General features: G+C 36.8%; 1 protein-coding gene across 1 annotated transcript in view; it reads left to right on the top strand.

Moving 5' to 3' along the window:
* Positions 1-15,300, top strand: part of LOC126471517 (leucine-rich repeat-containing protein 40-like) — a 200,125-nt gene that overhangs the window by 142,725 nt on the left and 42,100 nt on the right. Inside the window, exon 5 of the mRNA XM_050099737.1 lies at positions 9,004-9,189. Coding sequence (XP_049955694.1) covers positions 9,004-9,189 — 186 coding nt within the window. The remainder of the gene's footprint in view (positions 1-9,003; positions 9,190-15,300) is intronic.

The following is a 15,300-nucleotide window of genomic DNA, read 5'->3' as shown; positions in this document are numbered from 1 at the left end:
TGTTGTCATCCTACAGGGTGTATCAAAAAGAATCATCCAATTTATCATAACTATTATATTATTTGAGATATGTGCGTGAACAACATACTGTTGGAAAGAGAAAACTCTGGAGTTTCGCATGATTCCCGCTAGGTAGCAGCAGTGTGTGCCCACTTCAGTTCTAGTAGAAGTGATGTTGGGACAACAGAAAGCATTTTGTGTTCTCTGTTTTGCGCAGTGCGGGTCGGTAATAACTGTTCAACGTGACTTTCGTACTAGGTATGGTGTTGATCCTTGTACGGCGCAGAGCATTAGATGATGGCAAGGATAATTCTGAGAGATGTGTTGTTTGTGTAAAGACAAATCGTCAGGTCATCCCCAAGTGTCTGACACAGATGTCAAACGCATCTGCCATAGTTTCACAAGACGTCCACAGAAATCCATGCAGCTCGACAACTCAACATGCCCCTGATGTCCATCTGGCATGTGTTGCTTCAACTTTAACACATGAAATCATACAAAATTCAGCTACTACAGGGTCTTGGTGAAGGTGACAAACAACAACTTGTGGAGTTCTATAATTTCATTCTTGGAAAGATGGGGGATGACAGCTTTCTTCCAGACTTAGTGTTTAGTAATGAGGTAAAGTTCCCTTTAAATGAAAAGGTGAACCATCATAATGTGAGAATATGGGGTACAGAACAACCACATGAAGTTCTACAACATGAGAGGGACACTCAAAAATTTAATGTGTTTTGTGCAATTTCATGGGAAAAGCTCTATGGTCCACTTTTCTTTGCCGAGAACACTGTTACCGGAAGCATGTATTGCTTGAGAACTTTCTTTTCCCACAGTTGGATACTGATTTCAATGACTTCATTTACCAACAGGATAGCGCACCACCACACTGGCATATGGAAGTGTGGGAATTTCTAAATCAAAGGATTACTGAATAATGGATTGGTTGAATTGGACCAAATGATTCAGCATTACATTACTGGCCTCCATGGTCACCAGACCTGACTGTATGTGGTTATGTCTTGTGGAGGTTTATAAAAGACTCTGTTTATGTGCCTCCATTACCAACAATAATGAATGAATTGAGACATCACATAACAGCACCTGTGGAAGCTGTAACTCAAGACATGCTTGCTGTAGTGTGGGAACAAATTGAATGCTGCATTGGCATATGCCGTGCATCTCAAGGGGGCATATTGAACACCTATAAAAAGTTATGAAAAAAATACTTTTTGAGTTTCCTGTACATCAAAAAAGAAAATTCATTGTATATGTTTATTAGTTTCAGAAATATAGATATGCCAAATCAGATGATTCTTTTGATATACCCTGTATTACTTTCCACAACCCAGAGCCACCTCTCTGCAGGATATGATTAATATAACGTGTTACAGTGTTTGGATGTGCTATTTCACACAGTTGCAGGGAGATGCTTAACAGGATTGAGATTTTATTAATTTGGTGACTACTCAAAGTGATGAAATTCTGTACTGTGTCATTCCAACAATTCTAATATGAAATAGATGTGTCTGTTGGCTCATAGCTACCTTAGCAAAGATCCAGTTCTTCATGCAGTCTTATGAGTTGATACCATATGTGCACATGCACATTCTACCCACAGAGCAGGATTAAACTCAGTACTCACCACATCACTAGACCTTTTTTCAAGAAACAATTATCTGTCATAGTCTGTTGCACCAGATTAGCTGTATTTTCTAATGAACTTGCATTAGCTTGTGTTTCACAGATTACATCTACTATAATAGATCTTGTACACAAGTGTGCAGTATATGGTTATCAGAAACTTGTTGGTGGTTTCACCACTGTTTTGTAGGAAGGTCAGCTGCTCCTTGGTGCTGCAACCATAGGCATGTAAAGTTACTAGATCTGCCATTTATATGGTCCTTGTCCTTCATAGCTGAGCCAGTTTACATTCTTTTTGTTCCACAGACCCAAAGTGAGGGAATCCTCAAGGCTGTAGAAGATTCCATGAAAACAAATATACATAATATGCATTTAAAAAAAGAGAGTAATGCCAATGTTGCTTCCACAGAGTGTAAGTGAACTAGTCCTCTAGGATAATTGGCCATTTCCTTGTACTGACTCTAATATCAACAAATTTCTAACAGTGAATATTGTCCATGTATTTATGATGTATCATTTATGAAACAACAGTAAATATTTTCCCAATACAATTGAATTTTACACAGTCTTCACTAGCCCTAACAGTATGTGCTATAATGGAACTCAGATACCTACATTTTTGAAGTTAATGAGAGAGCCATACTTTAGTGATCACTGGGTATTTGTCTTTGGATGATAAGAATACATAATGTCCTCTCACATGAAAGTACACAATGTGATCAAAAGTATCCGGACACCTGGCTGAAAATGACTTACATGTTCGTGGTGCACTGCACCAGTAATGCTGGAATTCAATATGGTGTTGGCCCACCCTTAGCCTCAATGACAGCTTCCACTCACGCAGGCATATGTTCAATCAGGTGCTAGAAAGTTTCTTAGAGAATGGCAGCCCATTCTTCGCAAAGTGCTGCACTGAGGAGGGGTATCTGTGGTGTGCCTGTTGATGCAGTTAGGAGGTGGGTTTAAACTAGTCATGGCCTGCACCTGAATAGGAGGGGGAAGGATAGATCAGTTGATCTTCTTGCAGAAAATGTAAGGGGGGCCACGTGCACACAAGACAAAATACCTGTGATTACTGGAGTCAGAGGGACACTTTATTTAGGTTAGAGTCGGGTTATAGACAGGGAGTACTGGTATTGAAAGAGATTAAAACAGAACAGTGCCATAATGTCTGTAGCAGTATCCAAAGAAATAAAATTTGTGTGTTTCAGCAGAACATTAGAGGAATGAAAAATAAGATAGATGAGCTTCTTGTATGCCTAGAAAATGGGGTAAATTCTGAAGGTATAGATGTTTTGTGTCTCTCTGAACACCATGTAACCGCAGGGATGGAGAAGTTAAATTTAAGGGATTACAGATTAGCATCTTATTCATGTAGAGTCAGCATGGAAAAAGGAGGATTTGCTACTTATATAAAAACTGGACACAAAGTCAAAAATATTGAAACGTATAGTTATTGTGTAGATCACCTCCTTGAAGTATGTGCTTCTGATTTGCTACTGCAATATGCTCCTATTCTAGTCTGTACAAAACCAGTAAATCAGAACTGTATAAATAACTGTATGTTAAAGGCAAATACAAGTATAGGAAGGCAATAAATGAAGCAAAGAAACTGCATAACATAGTAAACATTGAAAATCCTAACAATAAATGCAAAAAGGCGTGGAGTGTAATAAACTCCATTGCTCACACTAAACACAAAGAGGAAATCACCATTACCCCAGAAGAATTTAATAAATATTGCATTCAGTCCATTGAAGAAATCAGTAGCTCAATAAACAAACCCCCTAAAAATGCACTTAGTATTATGGACAGCTGCTTAGAAAAGTTTCCCCCAAGCACCTTCACTTTCACAGAAGTGAGCACAAATAATATCCTAAAAACATTGAAAAATTTCAAACCTTCACTTAGTGTTGATTATTATGATATGTCACATAATTTCTTGAAAGATGTTATTGATTGGGTGATTTATTCCTTAACTTTTTGTATTAACAAATGCCTAGTTGAAAGTAAGTTCCCCGACATACTAAAAATTTCTAGAGTTGTGCTCATATATAAAAAAGGGGAAAAGAACTGTCCCGCTAGTTACAGACCTATATCCATAACCCCAGTTAGATACAATTATGTGTGAGCAAGTTAGTGTCTACTTGGGTAAACTAAATATAAGTAGTGATAAACAGTTTGGATTTAGGAAATGTAAAGCCACAATGGATGCAATGGACACCCTTGTAAAATTAGTACTAGATGTGTTCAAGGCTAGGGACTACGCCTAGGCTACATTTTGTGACCTGAGCAGAGCCTTTGACTGTGTAGAACATGACACTGTGCTGAATAAGCTAGTTTACTATGGTTTTGATGACAACAGTATAAATATGTTCAGGCATTTTCTACAGAACCGTCAACAAGTTGTGTGCATTGGTAGGGAGAAATCAAATTTGGTTGATGTTAGGTACGGACTGCCTCAAGGGTCGGTGCTTGGACCTTTACTGTTTATACTAATGATTAATGACCTGCCCTTGTTCATAAATTCTCACACAATATTGTATGCTGATGACAAAACTTTTATACATAAGAGCTCTGATCTAGGTTCACTGAAAACACTGACCAAAAATACCCTTGCTGAGTCCTCATTATGGTTTCAAGCTAATGGCTTCTCACTAAATGAAAACAAATCCCAGACACTTTACTTTAGCCTCAAAGAGATTCCTAATGACCAAGAACTTGAAACTGTCAAATTTTTAGGTGTTACTATTGACAATAAATTGACATTGGAACCACACATTAAAAATATATTGGCTACGCTTTCAAGAGTTATTTATCTAATTAGAAATTTAAAAAGACATGTGAGATCAGCGTATTTTGCCTTCTTCATTTGTTATGGAATCTTACTGTAGGGTAGTAGCTGTCATGTAAATGACATTTTACTTTTGCAGAAGAAAGTAATAAGAATAATAACAGATTCTGATAAAACAGTACATTGTAAACCTCTGTTTATTAAATTGCAGTGTCTTACAGTAGTAAACTTATTCATCTACAATGTTTTATTGTACATTAGAAACAATGTCTCTAATTTTGTGTTGAGAAGTGATATTCATAGCCACAATACTAGAAACAGAACATCTATAGACATGCCATATCATAGATTATCAAAATCTCAGAACTCCTACCTAGTTCTTGGACTATGGATGTTTAATAGACTAAGCGCTGACTTTAAAGAACTGCCTATAAATATTTTTAAAGCTAAATTATACAAGCTACTAGTGAACAATCCATCTTACACCACTGATGAATTTTTTGAAGATGATAATACCGCATTCTAATGTGTACCTATTTTATGTAAACCAATTTACTTCAATATTGTAGTTTATGTAGAAATACATGCTCTTGACTTTGTCTATTGCTCTAATCAGCTGAATGATAATAAAATTTTATTATTATTATTATTATAGTAATTGTAACAATCTACAGATCCCCTCAAGGTAACTTTCAGCTATTCACAAAAACTCTTGAGGCATTATTGAGCTACCTATCAGACAAAAGGAAGCAGTTAGTGGTTTGTGGTGATTTTAATGTAGATTTCTTAAAAGATACAGATAGGAGAAAGGAGCTAGAATCTTTGTTTGGTTGTTTCAGTCTACTATCTGTTGTAAATTTTCCAACTCATGTGTAGTAGGATAGTAGGTCACTTATCGATAATATTTCCATACACAGTGCTCAGACAGAAACAATTAATGTGTATCCAGTTGTTAATGGGCTATCTGATCATGATGCACAGTTAATGGAAATAACACGTATAGCTCCTTAAAGGATTCAGGCAGGTTCATACAAGGCTGGGAGGCTTATTAATGCGAACAGGATACAGATCTTTAAGTGCAGCCTACAAGAGATAGAATGGGACGAAGTATACACAGAAAATGATGCTGATGCCAAATTCAGTTTATTCCACCACAAATTTGTCTCAATAGTTGAGAGTTGTTTTCCTGAAACGTTGTCCGAAAAAGCCAGTACAAAGTCAAGTAATCCATGGATTACTAAGGGAATTAAGATATCATGTGAGAGGAAGAGGGAAATACATGGACAGGCCAGAATAAGTCAGGATCTGAAGTTACTTGCATACTACAAAAGATACTGTAATATTTTAAAGAAAGTCATTAAGAAGTCGAGAAGCTTATGTGTCCTGACAAAAATGAATAATGCGGAAAATATGATTAAAATTATATGGAATATTGTCAAACAGGAGACGAGGCAGCCTGACAATGCACAGCATACCATAGCAATAAAGGTAAATGATGATCTTGTGGGTGATAATTCAAAAGTTGCAAGTATTTTTAACAATCACTTTCTGAATGTAGCAGCAAAAATAGGGTTAAAGAGTTCAGTTGAAGAAGCAAAAAAATATGTTAACAACGTCATTCCCCAGGACTTTAGGCCTTTAGAAATAGCACCAACATCCCCCATTGAAATTAAGAGAATTATAAATATACTGAAAAACAAGAGCTCATGTGTGTTGATGGAGTCTCTAACATAATTTTGAAGTGTTGTTCTAATTTAATAAGTGGGGTCCTTGGTGATATATGTAATGCTTCGCTGGCACAGGGAATTTTTCCAGACAGATTGAAATACGCAATTGTCAAACCTATTCATAAGAAAGGGGACAAGAGCAACTTAAATAATTATAGGCCAATCTCATTGTTATGTATTCAAGAAGTTACGTATTCAAGAGTAGTCTCACACTTAAGTAAAGATAATTTACTAAGCATGTCACAGTTCGGATTCCGGGAGGGTTACTCGACTGCGAATGCTATCTCCACATTTACCCATCAAATAGTACAAGCCCTAAATAACAAATTATCGTCAGCTGGTATTTATTGTGATATCTCCAAGGTATTTCACTGTGTGGATCATCTCACACTCTTAGAAAAACTCAGGTTTTATGGAATTGAAGACTATACACACAGCTGGTTTGAATCATACTTAATGAACAGAAAGCAAAAAGTTGTGCTGAATAGCACAAATAATGTTGGGAGGGAGGTAAATTCTAGTGAATGTGGAGTTATCACAAAGGGCGTCCCACAGGGTTCAATTTTAGGTCCTCTGCTGTTCCTTATTCATGTGAATGACCTCCCACTTAACGTTCAGAAAACTGAACTAGTACTTTTTGCAGATGATGTGAGTGTTATAATAAATCCCATAACAGAAAAAGCAGCTGAAGATATTGTTAAGGATGTTTTTCAAAGAATTATTAAGTGGTTCTCAGAAAATGGACTCTCCCTTTATTTTGAAAAACTCACTATATCCAGTTCTATACACCGAATAGAGTCATACCAACAATTGATGTAGCATATGAACAGGGCTCAGTTAACAGAGTAGATTTCTCCAAATTTTTGGGTCTTCACATTGATGACAACTTGAACTGGAAGAAGCATATTACTGAGCTTCTAAAACAACTAAGTTCAGCTTCTTTTGCTCTCCATATAATCGCTAGTCTTGGTAATAAAAAGATCAGCCTCCTAACATACTTTGCATATTTCCACTCAATAATGTCTTATGGAATAGTTTTCTGGGGTAACTCACCACTTAGACATGATGTATTGATTGCACAAAAGAGAGCAGTGAGAATACTTAGTGGTCTTCACCCAAGGACGTCACGTGGGCACCTTTTCAAGGAGTTAGGCATTTCAACTGCACCATCTGAGTACATACATTCACTAATGAAATTCGTTACAAATAATCCATCTCAATTTGCGAAGAACAGTGATGTTCATACGTACAACACTAGAGGGAAAATGACCTTTCCTATCTGTTATTGAACCTGTCAGTTGCTCAAAAAGGAGTACATTATTCAGCGCAAAAATCTTTGATCATTTGCCCAACAACATAAAGTGTCTGGCAGGTAGCAGGTAGCACGTAGCAGATCATTTCTTTTCCACAACTCCTACTCCATGGATGAGTTTCTGTTTCAGAAATGGTAAACAAAAAAAAGTACTTCTAAATGTAGTTTCATATGTAGAACTAAAAATTTCAGTAATATTAATATTAGCACTTGTAATCTGACTTGTTCCACATTATATCAGGAAAATGATCTATGGAACCGGTCGGTGAGGCCTAGCACAAAGTCGGCATTCCAAAACATCCCAAAGGTGTTCTGTAGGTTTCAGGTGAGGACTCTGAGCAGGCCAGTCCATTACAGGCATGTTATTGTTGTGTAACCGTTCCACTACAGGCTGTGCATTATGAACAGGTGCTCGATCGTGTTGGAAGATGCAATCGCCATCCCTGAATTGCTCTTCAACAGTGGGAAGCAAGAAGGTGCTTAAAACATCTACGTAGGCCTGTGCTGTAATAGTACCATGAAAAATAACAAGGGGTGCAAGCCCCCTCCATAAAAAACACAACCACACCATAGCACCACCGTCTCTGAATTTTATTGTCGGCACTACTCACGCTGGCAGATGACGTTCACTGGTCATTCACCATTCCCACACCCTGCCATCAGATCACCACATTCGTCAGTCCACACAACATTTTTCCACTGTTCAATCATCCAATGCTTATGATGCTTACACCAAACAAGGCGTTGTTTGGCATTTACCAGTATGATGTTTGACTTATGAACAGCCACTCGACCATGAAATCCAAGTTTTCTCACCTCCTGCCTGTCATAGTACTTGCAGCAGATCCTGATGCAGTTTGGAATTCCTGTGTGATGGTCTGGATAGATGTCTGCCTATTACACATTACGACCCTCTTCAACTGTCGGCAGTCTCTGTCAGTCAACATATGATGTTGGCCTGAATGCTTTTGTGCTGTACATGTCCCTCCACATTTCCACTTCACTATCACATCGGAAACAGTGGACCTATGGATGTTTAGGAGTGTGGAAATCTTGAGTACAGATGTATGACACAAGTGACACCCAATCACCTAACAACATTTGAAGTCCATGAGCTCCGCAGAGCATCCCATTCTCCTCTCTCACGACGTCTAATGACTGCTGAGGTTGCTGAAATGGAGTACCTGGCAGCAGGTGGTAGCACAATGCACCTAATATGATAAACCTATGTTTTTGGTGGTGTCTGGATACTTGTGATCACATAGTGTAACATAAATATGGCAGACAAGTTATTGTTATATGTATTTCTTATCATACCTAATAAGATAAGAACAGGAAGGAAACTGTTGTTTATGGTATAAAATTAGTTACTTTGGTGTACGTGACGTCTGTCTTGAAAATCTATATTGTTGAGAGTGTAGAACAAATTGAAAAAAAAAAAAGCTTTTGCTTCAGAAACTGCCCTTTTAAATGATAATGGCTGCCCTTCTTTTGTTAACTGATAATATCTTGTTGTTCTTATTTTTCAGTGTTCTTGCAGCCTGCAACAATATGATGCGAATTTTTCCATACAATTTGTTTCCATTAGATGAATTTGCTTTGGACTTGGCAAATAATCCGTTCACTTCACGCTATTTTGTGATACCAAATAGATCTCAGAAATATAAAGTACCATCTCTCAAGGAACTTGCTGCCCGAACTGTGGTTGACTACAGGTAATTATTGCATATTCCTTCTAGAGCTACAATATACTTACAATACTTGTGATGCATAAGTCTATCAAACTTCCTTCCATGATCTCTTATTTTCCTTCTGAAGTACAACCCTTTATACATTTGCTTACTTGCTTGCATTGTTTCTTGCAGTAATATCTTTGTAGATTGACTGAACAGAAAACTGTGTTCCTATGACAAAATTTGTAATTCACTTGGTATATATATGCTTCCATCTATGAGATAGGTAACCATTCAGAATTGTCACTTAATTGACTGTGGGAAGTGATGGTTACAATTTATTTGTTGATACATTTCAGTACACCATCATTGGGACATAGCTAAGTTAGAAGGTATTATGACATGAAATGCCACAGAACAATTATACACTTACGTGACAAAATTCTTGAAATACCTCCAAATACTTTGTAGGGTCTCCTTTTGCCCAGAATAATGCAGCAACTACATGTGGCATGGACTCAAGAAGTAGTTGGAAGTTCCCTGCAGAAATACGGAAGCATGCTGCCTCTATAGCTGTCCATAATTGTGAAAGTGTTGCTGGTGGAGGATTTTGTTGCCAAACTGACCTCTCGATTATGTCCCATAAATGTTTGATAGGACTCCCGTCCGGTGGTCTGGGGGGCCAAATCATTCACTCAAATTGTCCAGAATGTTCTTCAAACTAATCACAAACAACTGTGGCTCCGTGACATGGTGCATTGTTTTCCATAAAAAATCCATCATTGTTTGGGAATATGAAGTCTGTGAGTGGCTGCAAATTGTCTGCAAGTAGCCAAACAGAACCATTTCCAGCCAATGATTGGTTCAGTTGGACCAGAGGGCCCAATCAATTCCATTAAACACAGCCCACATCATTATGGAGACACAACCAGCTTTTACAGTGCCCTGTTGACAACTTGGGTCTATGGCTTCTTTGATTCTGTGCTACACTTGAACACTACCATCACCTCTTACCAACTGGAATCAGGACTTATCTGACCAGGCCACAGTTTCCCACTCATCTATGGTCCGAGCAATATAGACCAGGAGAGAAGCTTCAGGCGATGTGTAATGGATGATTATATTAGTTTTTCGTTCCATAGATCCATGCTGAGGAGATCCTCATGGATGTGGAACATGTCAATTTAAAAAAAAAAAAAAAGCTGAAATAACAATATTAATAGTATGAATATATACAATACATCATTTGTTTCTACTAAAAAATTTGTCATTGGAGTAGAAGGAGTTGGCCACTAGTAAGTCTTTCAGGCTCCTTTTAAACTGATCTTTATTTGTAACTAAATTTTTTATGTTTGCTGGCAAATTATTGAAGACGAGTGTTCCTGAGTAGTGGACCCCTTTTTAAACTAAAGTAAGTGCTTTTAAGTCCTTGTGCAGATCATTTTTGTTCCTGGTATTGTATGTATGAACTGAGCTGTTTGTTGGAAAAAGAGATATATTATCTAGGACAAATTTCATTAAGGAGTAAATATACTGAGAGGCAGTAGTTAGTATACCCAGTTCTTTGAAGAGGTTTCTACAGGACGTCCGTGAATTTACTCCACAAATAATACATATTACACGCTTTTGGACTCTGAGAACTTTTGTTTGACTTGAAGAGTTACCCCAAAATATTATACCATATGACATTATGAAATGAAAGTAGACAAAGTATGCAAGCTTTTTCATTTTTATGTCGCCTATGTCTGCTAACACTCGAATTGCAAATACAGATTTGTTGAGGTGTCTCTGCAGTCCTGTGGTGTGCTCCTCCCAACTGAATTTATTATCAAGTTGTAATCCCAGGAATTTAAGACTGTCAACCTCTTCTATCTGCTCTTCTTCGTACTTTATGCATATGCTGGGTGGAAACCTCTTACAGGTTCTGAATTGCATATAGTGAGTCTTTTCGAAGTTTAATGTCAGTGAGTTAGCTTTAAACCATTTATTAATATCCATGAAAATATCATTAGCAGATCTTTCTAGAACTACACTCGACATACTATTTATTGCAATACTTGTGTCATCTTCAAACAAAACGAACTCCGCTTCTGGCATTGTAGCTGATGAGAGATCGTTAATGTACACAAGAAAAAGCAATGTCCCTATGATGAATTCTTGTGGGACACCACATGTAATTTCTTCCCATTCTGACGATGAGTGATGACTTAATTCACTAGTCCCTTGCACTGACACCCTTTGTTTCGAGTTAGCGAGGTATGACTTGAACCATTTTGCAGCACTGCCCGTGACACCATACAATTCAAACGTATTTAAAAGGAGGTTGTGGTTCACACAGTCAAATGCCTTTGACAAATCACAGAAAATACCTGCTGCTTGTAACTTGTTATTTAATGAATTAAGTACATTTTCACTGTAGGTGTAAATAGCCTTCTCGATATCAGAACCCTTCAGAAATCCAAACTGTGTTCTTGATAATATGTTATTTGTGGTTACATGGTTGAGAAGCTGCCTGTACATTACTTTTTCTAAAATTTTTGAGAATGCTGGCAAAAGTGAAATCGGTCTGTAGTTTGATGGTATCTCTTTATCCCCTTTCTTGAATAGAGGCTTAACATCTGCATATTTTAGTCAGTCAGGAAATGTCCCAGTTATAATTGACTGGTTACACAAGTAACTTAGAATTGTACTAAACTCACAAGAACATGCCTTAATTAACTTTGTTGATATTTCATCGTTACCACTAGAATGCTTTGTTTTTAAAGATTTTATTATGAAAGTTATTTCTTTTGGTGAAGTGAGTAACATATTCATGTACCTGAAGCTATTTGTACAGGCTAGTTCCAGATATTCAAGGGCATTATTTACTGATCCTGACAATCCCATTCTATCAGTAACGGATATAAAGTACTTGTTAAATAGATTTGCCACATTATGCCCATCGGTTACTAATGTGTCATCTACCCTTAGTGCTATTTGCTCCTGTTCCTTTCTGGTTCTACCAGTCTCCTCTTTGACTATATGCCATATTGTTTTTATTTTGTTCCCTGACATTGCTATCTTCTTCTCGTAGTGCATTTGTTTAGATGTTGACTTACTTTTTTTAATATTTTACAGTATTCCTTGTATTTAGGTAAATCATCAGCATTGGAGCTATTCTTGGTCGACAGATACATTTTCCTTTTGTCTTACAGGAAATCTTTATTCCTTGTGTAATCCATGGTTTTATTATAGACTTCTGTTTAATTTGAGTAACTTTTAGAGGAAAACAGTTTTCAAACATGGTACTGACATTTTTCATGAATGTGTTATATTTTTCATTCACGTCATGAACACTATAAACATCTTTCCAGTTCATATCTTTGAGCAGTTTTCTAAAACACTCAATTTTTGGTTGACTGACTACTCTCCTGTACTCAGATATAGCAGTCTTGATAATCTGCTTAGAATTTACATCTAAAACAAGGAGCTGCATGTCATGATCTGATAGTCCATTTATAACAGGTTTTATGATATGATTTTGTTCCTTTGGTTTGTCTATAAAAATGTTATCAATGGCTGTCCTTGAGGATTTATTGATCCTAGGCTCACATTGATTTCTGTGGTTATTTAACATAGTGTTGCTTGTCTGTTAGCACTAACAACTATACATAAATACCACTGCTCGTTCATGAAGTGAAGGCCATGGTGAGAAGTAATGCTCGAAATTTGGTATTCTAATGATTTCCAAAATGGAATGTCCCATGCATCTACCCCAACTACCATTCGATCTTCAAAGTCCATTAATTCTTGTCATGTGACCATAATCATGTGAGAAACCTTTTCACATGAATCATCTGAGTATACATGAGAGCTCTGCCAATGCACTGCCCTTTTATACCTTGTGTATGCGATACTAATGCCATCTATGTATGTGCATAACTCTACCGCATAACTTTTGTCACCACAGTGTACACAAAATGGTCAACTGTTAAATCAATATTTACAAATAAATGCAAGAATGAGCCACACAGCAGTGGGGAAATAAGGTATCGAAAACAGGTCATACATATGTGAAACCCTCGTGCCAAACTGAACATACATGTATACTAGTAGTGGTGAGAAAAACAACTGCCATTACCAGATGGCATTGGCAACTAATACAGTGCATAAATGAGTATCAAAAAATGTAACAAACAGGAGGTCACACACTAAATATTGATCATGTACTACATAATTTGAAAACCACGAAAGAAGCATGCAGCCATAGTATTCAAAAATTTATGTAATGCACAGAATAAAAATCAATAATAAAACAAAATATACAGATTTCATGTGGAATGTTAACTGGTACAATTACTAAACATTGAGCATGTATGAATTTTAAAATCTTGAATACCTGGTGCCCAACAGCTTTCAGATATTTATTAAAAGTTGCCTTCATACATCATGAGCTGCACTAGAAATGTTTTATTTGCCAAAACTGTTTTTTGAATTTATAACCCATCATCAGCGGCATCTGATACATAGGAATGAACAACTCTATGTGCATCGACTTCTACAAAAAGGTAACTGTACATATTTAGCAGTAATATAAGTCTGCTCAAATTCTGAACTTCTGTGGACTGACATGTTTGTCAGTTAATATGACAGGATCTGAAATATGTCCTATAACAGAGTACACAGTTTGTCATGTATGTTACTGATGTCAAATTTTAGGCAATGACAATTCCTGATGATGTTTGACATAACTACTCCACAGTGCAATGTTCAATAATGGAGAGATTCCTGAGCTAAAGGAAGCCTTCAAAATTTATCAAGCACACTATAAGGACTTACTTACTCACACAGACCAGGAGCAACTATGTTGCAAATAAGCTTCAAAACTCACACAACATAACTGCTGGTGTCTTGGCAGTCATAAATAGTTTTAGAACCTGCAATGACAAATCCTGTATGGACTTTATTATTAACCACAATGGCGTGCTCATAAAAGACCAACTGGAAATTGTAAATATTTTTAATGAATATTTTTCTTCTGTAGGGGAAGCCATAAACGACAAACATAAAAACATGCACTACAGTTTTAAAGGTAATACATGTGACCAAAGTATATATCTAGCCCCCACAAACTGTGTGGAAATAATGGGCTTCATTAGCTCTCTAAAACCTTCTAATTCAGCTGGGCGTGATGGCCTAAATATTAATGTTTTAAAAGCATGTAGCCAAAATGTCTCTGTACCTCTGTCTGTAGCAGTCAACAATATAATAGAATCAGGCACCTTTCCAGACAGACTAAAAATACCACAGGTAACACCCATTTTTAAGAAAGGTGACAACAACAAAATAGAAAACTACAGACCAGTCTCAATCCTTCCTGTCTTTTCCAAAATAGTTGAGAAAGTTATATACAACAGGATTATAAACTTTCTTAACAAACACAATCTGATGTTTGAATATCAAAATGGATTCCTAAAAGGTAAATCAACTAGCACTGCAGCTGCTCACATAATTGAAGAGGTGTTAGGGGGTATCGAAAGCAAGGAGGATGTGGCAGGTGTATACCTAGACCTGGAAAAAGCCTTTGATTTTGTGAATGTTGGCATCCTATTAGACAAACTATGGAACATGGACATTAGAGGCGCTGCTTATGACCTAATAAAGTGTTATATGAGCAATAGAAAACAGTTTGCTCTACTTAAGATGGAAAGTGGTGTCTACAAATCAGAGATCACTTGCATAAAATATGGCGTGCCCCAGGGCTCGATGTTGGGCCGCCCTTCTGTTCTTGATCTATGTAAATGATATTAAATATTGTACTATAAATTCCAAAATTGTTCTGTATGCCAATGACACGTCCGTTGTGTGTAAAAAGAAATCATGTAATGAACTAGAGGCCGAGTATAATAATGTGACAAAAGAAATTGTTCAGTTTTTTTTAATGAAAGCTACTTAAATGTAAGCACCAGTAAAACATGTTTGATGGAGTTTAACAAAAGTAGTTTGAATAACGAAATTAAATTATACATTGTCAACGAATTGGTAAAGAAAGAGTCTAGTGTAAAATTCCTTGGCATAACAATCCAAAGCAACCTGAAATGGGACACACATATTGACTCACTAGCAACTAAGTTGTCAAAAAATATATTTGCAATCAGTACTATTAGCAAGTTC

This window comes from Schistocerca serialis, chromosome 3, assembly GCF_023864345.2.
Source record: "Schistocerca serialis cubense isolate TAMUIC-IGC-003099 chromosome 3, iqSchSeri2.2, whole genome shotgun sequence".
NCBI classification, from domain to species: domain Eukaryota; kingdom Metazoa; phylum Arthropoda; class Insecta; order Orthoptera; family Acrididae; genus Schistocerca; species Schistocerca serialis.
Note: the sequence above shows the minus strand (reverse complement) of the source record. Positions and strands in the feature narration are given on the sequence as shown.